This window comes from Acinonyx jubatus, chromosome C1 (assembly GCF_027475565.1).
Source record: "Acinonyx jubatus isolate Ajub_Pintada_27869175 chromosome C1, VMU_Ajub_asm_v1.0, whole genome shotgun sequence".
NCBI classification, from domain to species: domain Eukaryota; kingdom Metazoa; phylum Chordata; class Mammalia; order Carnivora; family Felidae; genus Acinonyx; species Acinonyx jubatus.
The window spans coordinates 212,352,379-212,363,783 of NC_069381.1; the positions used below are offsets into that span (position 1 = coordinate 212,352,379).

The following is an 11,405-nucleotide window of genomic DNA, read 5'->3' on the forward strand; positions in this document are numbered from 1 at the left end:
GTGCCATGCTTTTACTCCCAGGCTGGAGTGGCATGGAAAACGTGAACTTGGTTGAATTAATGACTTTCCGTTTGGTCAAACTGAGGGACGTTTCACACCGGAGTTCAGTGCCAACGTGATACCTTCCCCTTGCTTCATCCCCTAGGATGTCAGCCATCTGAGGACAAGAATCACGTTCCAAGTCTTCCCAGCACACCCACCTGGGGGAGCGTCCCCAGCATAACAGGTGTCACGATTATTTGCAGACATTATTATTATTATTATTTTTGCTGTTTATTTATCTTTCAGCGGGGGAGGGGCGGCGAGAGATGGGGGCGGGGACAGAGGATCCGAAGCAGGCCCTGTGCTGACAGCAGACAGCCTCACATGGGGCTCGAACTCACCATCGTGACCTGAACTCAGGTCAGACGCTTAACCGACTGAGCCACCCAGGCGCCCCTGCAGATATTATTTTTAACAGCATTTTTTTTTTTTACGTGATGGACGCGGCATCCGAGCGCACTGCAAATGACACAGCAATGCGAAAGTTCATCTGCAGAAGAGCGGCCTCCGAAGTATATTTACGAAAGGAGCCGGTGCGGTTGTCATTACTTACCATGATGACTTTTAAATAATGCATTGAAATCGTTTTCGCTTTCGTGAGACACGGGCAGTTGAAATTAATTGCACGGGGAGTTAGTGTTTAAGGAGGGAACAGTCGTGCGTGGCCATTAGAAGCAGAAGCCTGAAAGTGACAGAGGTACGAAGGCTCATTTTCCCCAAGAGTAACTTAATGTCTTGCACTAAAGGTTCTACATCCCAGAATCTCGCAAGGAGAGACACTTTCCTCCTGGAAGTCGGCTTTGGATGTTCTCATCAGTGAAGACACAGAGGGGACGCGGGGTGGGGGGCGGGGGGTTGAGCTCGTCCCTAACAGCAAGGGGAACAGGATGTCCCTGCAATCCAGAGCCGGCCCAGCAGAGAAGGAGCCACAGTCCAGGCGTGCTGTGCTGACCTGCAGGCTTCTGGACCTGCCCTGTGCCCTGTGCTCTCCTCTCTTTCGTCACTTTATCTCTGTAAACACCTCAAGGCATGGGTGGGGCCGGGGTCTTCAGCCTCTTACCGTTGCTGAGGGACCCCGGTAGAGAGCTGGCTGTGAAGATTGCACCCCAAAGCAGGAGCACTGATACCCCATGTCCACCCTTCTGGGGGCTGTGTGGAGTGGGGAGGCATTGCCCTGGACACAAACAGCCTCCTGAAGGAAATACCGGAAAGAAAATTCTTCAGGGATGGAACGTGGTACCAGAGGGTTTGGATTTTCCTGGACCTTGGATCCTGCTGAGGAGGGAAGGCGAGGCTCTGGGCTTCTGTTCTGGCGTGTCGATGGTGGCGGGTGTGAGTTCTGGACACAGTGCAGATAGGATCCCCCCTGGCAGGAGGGTGCAGGGGTGCTGGAGGGTGCAAGGAGGGTACTGGAGGGTGCAGGAGTACAGGAGGGTGCAGGGGTGCAGGAGCGTGCAGGGGCTCAGGAGGGTGCAGGGGTGAAGAAGGGTGCAGGGAGGGTACTCGAGGGTGCAAGGGTGCTGGAGGGTGCAGGGATGCTGGAGGGTGCAAGGAGGGTACTTGAAGGTGCAGGGGCTCAGGAGGGTGCAGGGGTGCAGGAGGGTGCAGGGGCTCAGGAGGGTGCTGGAGGGTGCAGGGATGCAGGAGCAAGGGCTCAGGAGGGTGCAGGAGGATGCAAGGGTGCAGGAGGGTGCAGGGGTGCTGGAAGGTGCAGGGGCTCAGGAGGGTGCCGGGGTGCTGGAGGGTGCAAGGAGGGTACTGGAGGGTGCAGGGGCTCAGGAGGGTGCAGGATGGTGCAGGGGTGCTGGAGGGTGCAGGAGTACAGGAGGGTGCAGGGGCTCAGGAGGGTGCAGGGGTGGAGAAGGGTGCAGGGAGGGTACTCGGTGCAGGGGTGCAGGAGCGTGCAGGGGCTCAGGAGAGTGCTGGAGGGTGCAGGACCAAGGGCTCAGGAGGGTGTGGGAGGATGCAGGGGTGCAGGAGGGTGCAGGGGTGCTGGAGGGTGCAAGGAGGGTACTGGAAGGTGCAGGGGCTCAGGAGGGTGCAGGATGGTGCAGGGGTGCAGGAGGGTGCAGGGGCTCAGGAGGGTGCAGGAGGGTACAGAAGGGGGCGGTTTGTGGTGACTTTCCTGGAAAACATCAAATGAACAACACTGCCCAGGTGCCAAGTCTCACCTGGTACCGTTGGATGAAGGCTGGCCCCACAAAATAAGGGCTGAGGTTTTGTCTTCTTTCGGTTTCTAGTATTTTTACTCATCTGGAGAGCACTGGTCCCTAAATAGGTTTTCAAGAATTTTTCAGGTGTCAGGACTTAAAAATGGCATCTGTGCCCTTTCTTTTTTAAAAGTTTAATGTCTGTTTATTTTTGAGAGAGAGAGGCAGCACAAGTGGGGGAGGGATAGACAGAGAGGGGGACGCAGAATCCGAAGCAGGCTCCAGGCTCTGAGTTGTCAGCACAGAGCCCAACGCGGGGCTCGAACTCACACACTTCGAGGTCATGACCTGAGCCGAAGTTGGAGGCTTAACCGACTGAGCCACCCAGGCGCCCCGCATCTGTGGCCTTTTCTGATGTTATCTGGCTCCTAAACATTAGCTTCTATAGCAACAGGGACGATAAAATCAAGCCTCGCTCATCTTTTAAGAAAAACCCCTAGGCTCATACCTGTTTCCACTCTGTGTACAAGTTTCAACCTCCTTCTGCAAAGTCACAGCAGTGATTCATCTCATGACCGTGATCTTGAAGAACGATATTCACAGTTTGTCTGTTTTCACCTTAATTCAGACATGTCACGGGAAATAATTATTTTGTATAACGTATGTAAGTTTATATGCATCTAATGTACGTAGGTTTAAAATTTACCACGAAAACTAACCAACGAGAATGCAGTCATGCAGCCGATAATTAGGGAGTACTCACTCCCTGCTCAAGGTGGTTTTCCGCACTGGCTGTCACGGAGCCAGGCCTTACCCTGTCGGGGGGCTCATAGCCTGGTGAGATGGGCCATGGGAGCAGCGGACCCAGTGGTCCACACAGCTCCGTCTGGCCCCTCACCCAGCCTCGCAGAGCTCTGGAAGGGGAGACCACACGCCCGGGATGGTCCACAGACACTTCCTGGACTCCACTCTTGCCTGGGCCTGGGGTGCAGGCTAGGTTCCAGAGCGTAAGGGCACCAAGAAGTGTGGGTGAAAGGCAGATTGCAGCAAGCTGACTTAAATGCTTGTGGTCGGGTGGAATTACGGTGCTTTCCACGTGTTGCTAGCGACCCGTGATCAAAGCTGGGGCTGCTGACTGAGCACTAGAGCTGAGTGATGATTGTGTTTTATCCTCCCCAGCACGCACTATGACCCCATTTTATAGATGGGGAGATCGAGGCTCAAGAGGCTAAGAAATGGAGAGTAAAATGATGGAGGCCCTAAGCGCTGGAGTTGAAATTTGAAACTGGATCCTTTTGCCTCCTGAGCTAAGACCCAAGGGGCCCTTGCTTTTGTGGCCTGGTATCTGCTGAGCGCCCTCACGAGTGTGGCTGCGTTGACCCTGTCAGAATGCTGTGGAGTCAGCCCCAATCGCTTTTTCTTCAGAAAGTGGGCCTTTTGGGGGGGGGCCCAGTGGGTTGAGCGTCCGACTCGGCTCAAGTCATGATCTCACAGTTTGTGAGCTCGAGCCCCGCGTCCGGCTCTGTGTCAGATTCTGTGTCTCCCTCTCTCTCTGCCCCTCCCCCGCCCGTGCTCTGTCTCTCAAGAATAAATACATGTTAAAAAAGAAAAAAAAAGAAAGAAAGCGGGCCTTTCCCCAACAACAGGTACAAAACACGATTGTTTCACTGCACCTTCTACTGCAGAGGACTCAAAGTCCTGGATGTCTTCTGGGTTCAGCCCAGATCGGAGCAGAGGAGGTCTAGGCGCTGAGCAGCTTTGTGACAATTCATGTTCTATTAGCACATAGCGACTTCCAATTTTACACAATCCCATGGTATTCTTTAAATGATTAACAATCATGACCTTGTTTTGTTTGTTTGTTTAGGTAGGCTCTATGCCCAGCGTGGGGCTTGAACTCACGACCCTGAGATCAAAAGTCACATGCTCTACCGACCGAGCCAGCCAGGCACCCCAAATCATGACCTTTTTTAATAAACTGAGAGGCCGAGGACAGGCGAGGCACTGAAGGCCTTTTTCCTGAAGGATCTGGGAGGACCAGGGACAGGCACCCCGTAGGGCAGCAGGCGTAGGGGGACAGGCACAGGTGTATGATGCAGTCCAGCCCTCACACTCCTCTGCTCAGGACAGAGCTGGACACGGAAGCCAACTTGATCCAGCCCCAGGCGGGCCCCAGAGGCCGTCTGGTGAGCCATCCAGTCACTCCCCAAAGAAGGCCTAGGAATAAAGAAGGGCAACTTGAAAAACCATCCAGACAACTTCCCCAAACGTTTGATTGTATAAATAATTTATTTCTGTTCACAGCATCATATATGCATATAAAAGGGAACAGGACCAGAAGAGGACGTTCAGGACAGAGAATTACAGCAGCAGAAAGGAAAACCGAAACCAGGAGACGACAGTCCCAACACCATGACAGAGAATCTGTGAAGAGAATCGGCTTGAAATAAAACCGGCCTCCTTGTGTCTAGGGGAGAACCTTTCGAAAGCTCACGTGGGGAGGCCAACTTCCTCCGTGTGAAACCCATTCATTCTTCAAAGGGGCAGGAGGCATAATAGATCACTGATGCCATGTTGGAGAGGACTGCCCCCCCCCCAAGGCCACGCCAAGGTAACTTGACGCGTGCTTCCTCTGTTTGGTCAGAGACAAAAGTGGGCTGTTATTAGGTCAAACACCACAGAGATCAACGGAGACTCTTAACTATTGGTTGATACACCACAGGGGCCTTACTTGACCGCACAATTTACTAACAGTTGACTGCACCCCTAAGTATCGATAATGCAAAAACCAAAGTCATTTCGCTTCGTTTGTAAAGCATGACGGGACTTGAACAGGGATCTCGAACCTAAGGATGGTTAGCACGAGGTGGTTACAACATTTGGCATCTTCAATGTCACAAAATAAATATATTATTCTCTCAATAGCGTGGCCCTACCAAAATGTCAAAGTGCATAAGAAATTGTTACAGGTGAAGAAAATAAAGGAGGATGGGGATTTTTTTTTTAATAACTCTATACAGAATCTTCAGATGATGGGACCAGCCCATTTAGAAATCAGTGACTACGCTGTCGAAACGTAAACGAAATCCTGCAGGCTTTGACAGTGCTTAGCTCTATTTTCTCTACTGAGTTGCTACAAAAATACCAGCCTTGGGGAGGTACCAAATACACCGACCAAAGATAAAAGGAAGATGATGGGCCTGCTAGGTTTCCTCTTTTAAAAGGTTTCCTGTAAGCGGGTTTCAAGCAGGAAGGCAGGACCACCTCTGGGTCTTAAATTAACTTTCTGAGTGTAATGGACAATAGGCATGGGTATATAATCTGACGACCTCACATGCTCAAGCATGATCATGCCCAGTTGCTATATAGGCCTCCTTCGTAAAGAAATTCCTCACAGTGGGGTGTGTGTGTGTGTGTGTGTGTGTGTGCGCGCGCGCGCGCGCGTGTGCATATGCAAAATTCTACCTGTGAACATGAATTTGAAGAGGAAATGAAAACCAAACGGTAAGTAGAAGTTTCCCTTTTTGATACTGTGTCTCAGGGTAAATGACAGCTTCTGCAAACTAAGACTCAGTCCTGATTATAAAGGATTTTTAAATCACATTATTAAAAATATGTATTTCTTCTTCTTTCGCTTTATCTATTTTTCCAAAGCCTCTTTCAAGTAAACCACGAAGTGCCTGAGTACCGGTGATCATTACATCACACGCTTTCTTTGATCCCAAGCACTCATTGTTTGCATTTGCCTAGCAGGCCAGTTCCCACAAGAATGGATTGGGAAGGACCTCATTCCTTGTGCTTTTCCTTTGCTTTTAAAATCCATGCAACGAGGTCGGCTTTTGCAACAAGGTGGGGTTTTATTTTTTTGGCGCATGACATCAAATACTCTAACGAGACATTTTTCATGAAATGCTTCAAACCAGATAGGCCACGATGAACCAAATTAGAAATTTGAACACGTCCCCACTTGCAGCGTAAAAGGATCTAAAAGGGCAGAGCGGAGTCTTTTTTTTTTTTCTTTTCCTAAGGTGAATATTTCTAAGGTGAGTATTCATTTGTAGAATTTCTTAAAAACATGTCTGAAAACCAAAACCCATCATCAAGCTGTTCGTATTACAAGAGACGGCCTTGCAAAAAACCATCTTGCAATTCAGCACACATCTGCGGCTGGTGTGCTCATACAAACCAATCAGGAGGCTAAGAAATTTTTTAAGATTCCACACATATGGGTCTAGGTATTTATGCCGATTACACAGGACAGAGGGAGGTCCCTGTATCTACACACACACCCCATCCAGCATTTACGCCAAGAAGAGCCTTACCCTTTAAAAACCTTTATCCTGCAAACAGTAAATATATCATTTGCCACCACCTCCAACAGTTTTTTTTTTTTTTTTTAATTTTTATTGGTCTCTTTGTGTGATAATGACCTACACATGGACAGGGTCCAAACCATCTGGAAGATGTCTGATTCCAGGCTGAAAAGCAGTTCTCAACCGAACTGGTCTTCCGTAGCCACCATAAAAGCACCAGGAAAGGGGCAGCTTTGTGGCCATCCCCCCGGCCAAGGCCAGCGCCGCGGCGCCCCACGCTCTCGGGCTGCTGTATTGTTCCAGGCAGTCCTCTGATGGCCCAAATCACCACCACCTCGTTTGGGCCCAGAGCAGGACAAATGAAATCTCAACAGGGGCCTGCCCTGTGACATAAAACTATCCGGCTTCCCGAGCCCACGAATGCAGGGGGAGGCCGTTCCCCCCCAGCACCTCCCACTGCCAACCTGCCCCCCAGATAGGTGCTCCCAGGGTTCTGGGAGCGCATACCTCAGGTGACTCACAGGTGGGAGCCCCAGTGAGGGCGGGGCAGCCCAACTTGTGGCGGGCGGCGGAAGAGATCGCTTTTGTCTCTGACATCCGAGTTTTCCACCTGGGCCGGGAGGGGCGGACAGCAGGCCAGGCGCGTCCACTCCCCAGCGCCCCCCACCCATTAGTAGCTCTGGCGTTCAGACAAAAGGTCCCCTGAGCTGGGGGTGGGGGCCGATCGAGGGCAGGCTGGCAACTCGGTATACACACCCAGATTAAGTCACTAGTCCTGCGTCTGGGTGCACAGACTCCGTTTTAAAAATTCGAAGCATAGCTTTGGTTCTCGGTCTTTGTTCGCGGGCGCGGATGCTCCTTCGTCTGTCCGTCCATCCATCCATCCATCCATCCATCCCTGACTTGCTCGCTCCCTCGCTCGCCCCCGGCTCGCTCCCCGCTCGCTCCCCGCTCGCTCCCGAACACTGCCGGGCGCATTACCGCTTCTTCTTCTGCTTGAGGGACTTCCTGCGTTTCAGAATCATCTCATAGAGCTTGTCCATGCCCTCGGTGAGGCCCTCGCCGATGATGGCGCACGCCGGCTGGACGTGGTAGGTGGTGGCCGGGATGAGCTCGTGCAGCGCCAGCTGCTTCTCGATCTCGGCCACCGGCAGCGACTTGGGCAGGTCCTGCTTGTTGGCGATGACCAGCAGCGGCGTGCCCTGGTTCTCGGCGAACTTGGTGACCTTGTGCAGCTCCGTCTTGGCCTCCTCCAGCCGGTCCACGTCCACCGAGTCCACCACGTAGATGATGCCGTCCGTGCAGCGGCTGTAGGACTTCCAGAGCGGCCGCAGCTTCTCCTGGCCGCCGACGTCCCAGAAGTGGCAGCTGATACCCTTGGCCGTGCCGTTGCTCAGCTTGATCTTCTCGGTGTTGAAGCCGATGGTGGGCACCGTGTTCACGAACTCGTTGAACTTGAGCCGGTACAGCACCGTGGTCTTGCCGGCCGAGTCCAAGCCCAGCATGACGATGTGCAGGGACTGGAAGGCCGAGATGTTGGAGGAGATGTTGCCCATGGCTCCTGGCTGCGGCGCCGGCCACTGCGGCTGCGGCGGGAGGGCGCCGCCCCCCGAGCAGCTACGCGGCCCGACGCGGCCGGGAGCACCTGGGCCAGCCCCTGTCGCCCTCCGCCGCGGGCACCGACCCGGCCTCGGCGGCCCCCCCGGAGGGGCGCTCGGCTCGGCGCGCTCAGACGCCGCGGTCCCCGGGCCCCCGCCGGCCGGGCATCGCGTCTCTCCGGCGGGCTTTTGTCTTCCGCGAAGCCGCCTCCGCGGCGGCCGCGCAGGGGGGGCTCGCGCACGGCGCCCTCCCCCCGGCCCCGGCTCGCTCTGCGGCTGCCTCCGGCCGCTGCCCGGCTCTCCGCCTGCCCGCCCGCTCCGGGCTCCGGGCTCCGGGCTCCCGGCGCTCGCCTCTGCCTTGGGAGGGCCGCGGGGCCGCTCCCGCTCCCGGGCGCGCCTCGGAGGCGCAGGCGGGGCGCGGGCTTCCCCGGGCGTCGCTACCCGCGCGGCTGCCTGGCTGTCCCCCGCAGTCCCCGCGCCGCCGCCGCCGCCGCCGCCGCCGCCGCCAGCCTGCAGCGGCGGGAGGGCGCCCGGCCCCGCCCCCGGCCCCGCCCCCCGCCGCCCCCGGACCGCCGAGCACCTCCCCGCCCCGCGCGCCGCTTTCGCGCCTTCCGAGCGTTCGAAATCGCCCTCCGCGTCCCCCTCCCTCGCCGCGCGCAGACAATGGGCCCGGGGCCGACTCTTCCTCCCGGGCCGGCTGACGCATCGGATGAAAATAGCTCCAGGCTCCCGGAACCCCCAGCCTCCGAGCCCGGGCCGCACAGCCTGCCTCGGGGAGCGGGTTCGGGGGTCCCCGTTCAGCCGGCCCTGGAGCGGCCCGGAGGCCCGAGAGGGGGCAGGCGAGGACAGCTTCCGCCCCTGGGGCTGGGGAGCCCCCGGGTGGGCGTAGAGGGCCCCGCGGGGGGGGGGGATGGGGCCGTGTGGTCAGGCCCCCGAGAGAGGAGCAAGGAAGGCACCGGCCTCAGGCAGCCGCCAGCCTGCACCCCGCGCCTGTCCCGGCCCGGGCGCACCCCACCCTCGCGCCCTCTGCGGTGCCCGGGGGCCCCGGCCCTCCATGATGGCCTGTATCGCTTTCTTCCTGGGGCTCCAGGACCACTGCTGCGCCTCGAGCCCAGGCCTGCGCCCACGGAGCCCCCAAGGTCCAGCGTTTCTTGCCTTGTGGGGGCCACCGTGAAGGAGAGGCATTTGCACCCTAGGCCACAAGCCTTGCTTCCCAGATGGCTTAAGACGACTCACCGTTCCCAGACAGCACTCTAGGCTGCCACAAACAGCGCGGGCATCCTCGGGAGCCTTATCATGGGGGAGCGCGGTCTGCCTCTCCACTCAGACCTGAGACCCACCTGCTCACAGGTGAACCACGCCTCCCTTGGGGCGCCAGGCGCTCTTGGGGCCTGAAACTTTGAAAATGAGTCCCGGGCTTGGAGTAGATGGCACCGTGGGTTACAATCAACACCAGCTCCCCTTCCCCGGTTTCCGTGTCCCTTCACTCCACTGCAGCGCCTTTCATTCTGGTTGGGAAACATAACAAACGCGCGTCCTCTGGGTGCAGAGGAAGCCCAGAGTGCATTATGGACAACACCGACCTGGGGCCCGAGCTGCTCCGGAGAGGCAGCCGGTGGCTGAAATGGCCCCTCGCATCTTTGCAACGCTCCAGTTTATTAGGCAGAGAAGACAGGAATGGGGCCACCGGGGACAAGACGGAAATGACACCGTCTATGAACAAATACCAAAGTTTTACAGAAATGCTTTCCTTGACCACCTCCCCTGCACAAGCTGTGGTAAAGTAGATGAGAAGACCACAGCTGGAGGTCCCATCTTTGGGACTCCCGTGGTGGCAGCCGTCGCTGCAGTCCCGGGGGTCCGGACGGGGTCTAGGGACTGGAGCTGGAATGTCAGGGCTGGAAATGGCCTTGTGGGTCCAGACGAGGAGACCGAGGCCTAGGCACCTGGGACTTTGCCAGGGTGGAGCCAGGACTGCCTGCTCCAAGCCCAGTGGTGTTCATGCCCAGGGCCCAGGGCCTGCCCTTCTCCCTCAGGTCACACACCGCCCACACACTGTTTGAATGTAACAGGGAACGAAGTTGTAAGCAACGTGAATTCAGCTGCAGAAGGCAGAAACCGAATTCACACCGGGTTGGGCAAGATGGAAATACATTCGCTGACGTAACTGAAAAGTTTTATGCTTACGGTTGTCTTCAGGCATGGCTAGATCCAGGAGCCCCAAGGAAGTCTTAGACCAGGCCTCTCTCTGTTTCTCGTTGTATCGATTCTTTTTCCTACTGGCACCCCTGGACTCACAGCCTTGGTTTAGATCCTAGAAGAAGAAAGGCGTGGCTCTTTCCCAATAACTGCAACAAAAGCCCGGGGAACACACCCTTTCGGCCCGTTCAGCGCACTCTGGGGTCAAGACCGCTGTCCAGGAGGGTGGAGCACACCCATAGACCTGGCCCAGGGGGCTAGAAGTGGGGAGGAGTGGTTCCCAAAGAATATTCAGGCGTCTGTGCTCAAAAGGGCAAGTGGTAGTGAGTAAGCAAAAATAACAGATGTCCACGTAGTTTATAATGATGTCATTTGGTTATTGGGAAGCCTGGGAAGGCAGGATTTTGTGTTTTGGGAATGATTTTCTCGGCTCTTCTGAAGGTCCGCCCCAGAGATAGCCACCTTCTCATGAGATTGTTTCTTCTCCTTGTTTGCTCTGTGTTACAGGCAGGGCCGAGGCTGGGTGCCAGCCCCAGACAAGCCTGGGACTTGGGCATTTAGAAAGTGATAGAGCAGTGAGGAACCCTCTGGATCTGGCTCCCACAAATGATTTTTTTTTAAGTTTATTTATTTATTACGAGAGAGAAAGAGAGAGAGCACGCGATCATGAGCTGGGAGTGGCAGGGAGAGAGAGAGAGCCCAAGCAGGCTCTGCACTGTCAGCACAGAGCCCGTGGTAAGGCTTGAACTCACAAACGGTGAGATCATGACCCAAGCTGAAACCAAGAGTGGGATGTTTAACTGACTAAGCCACCCAGGCGCCCCTGCTCCCACTAATGATCATAACACAGGGCTCCTTTTTCTCACCTGCATCTACCCCCCCCACCCCCCAACCCGCCATCAGATCTTGGTTTTATTTTAAGGGTAGCAGAAAGGAAATATTTTAGTAAAACATTTGATGTGTCCTCTGGATGCTGTGCTAATTACTGCCTAGGGAGGGTTGACTATAGCCCCCACCGTTTGCACCCCATGGTGGGGTTTAGCAATAAAGGGCCGTCTGTTGTCCAGTAGAGAAGACAGATTAATAAACATGAAATAGCCTTC

The 11,405-nt window shown here is 55.6% G+C and overlaps 1 protein-coding gene and 1 non-coding gene across 2 annotated transcripts; both read right to left on the reverse strand.

Moving 5' to 3' along the window:
- Positions 1-4,069: 4,069 nt before the first annotated feature.
- On the reverse strand, positions 4,070-4,142 carry TRNAK-UUU (transfer RNA lysine (anticodon UUU)). The gene has a single exon. It is a non-coding gene; the product is annotated as a tRNA-Lys (tRNA).
- Positions 4,143-4,462: 320 nt separating this feature from the next.
- Positions 4,463-8,608, reverse strand: ARL4C (ADP ribosylation factor like GTPase 4C). Its single transcript, XM_027047125.2, has one exon. The coding sequence runs from the start codon at positions 8,059-8,061 to the stop codon at positions 7,483-7,485; it is 579 nt and encodes a 192-aa protein (XP_026902926.1). The 5' UTR covers positions 8,062-8,608; the 3' UTR covers positions 4,463-7,482.
- Between the last annotated feature and the right edge of the window lie 2,797 nt (positions 8,609-11,405).

Bases quoted from the DNA above. Each gene is read 5' to 3' on its own strand.
- ARL4C (XM_027047125.2), bottom strand. From the start codon at position 8,061: ATGGGCAACATCTCCTCCAACATCTCGGCCTTCCAGTCCCTGCACATC.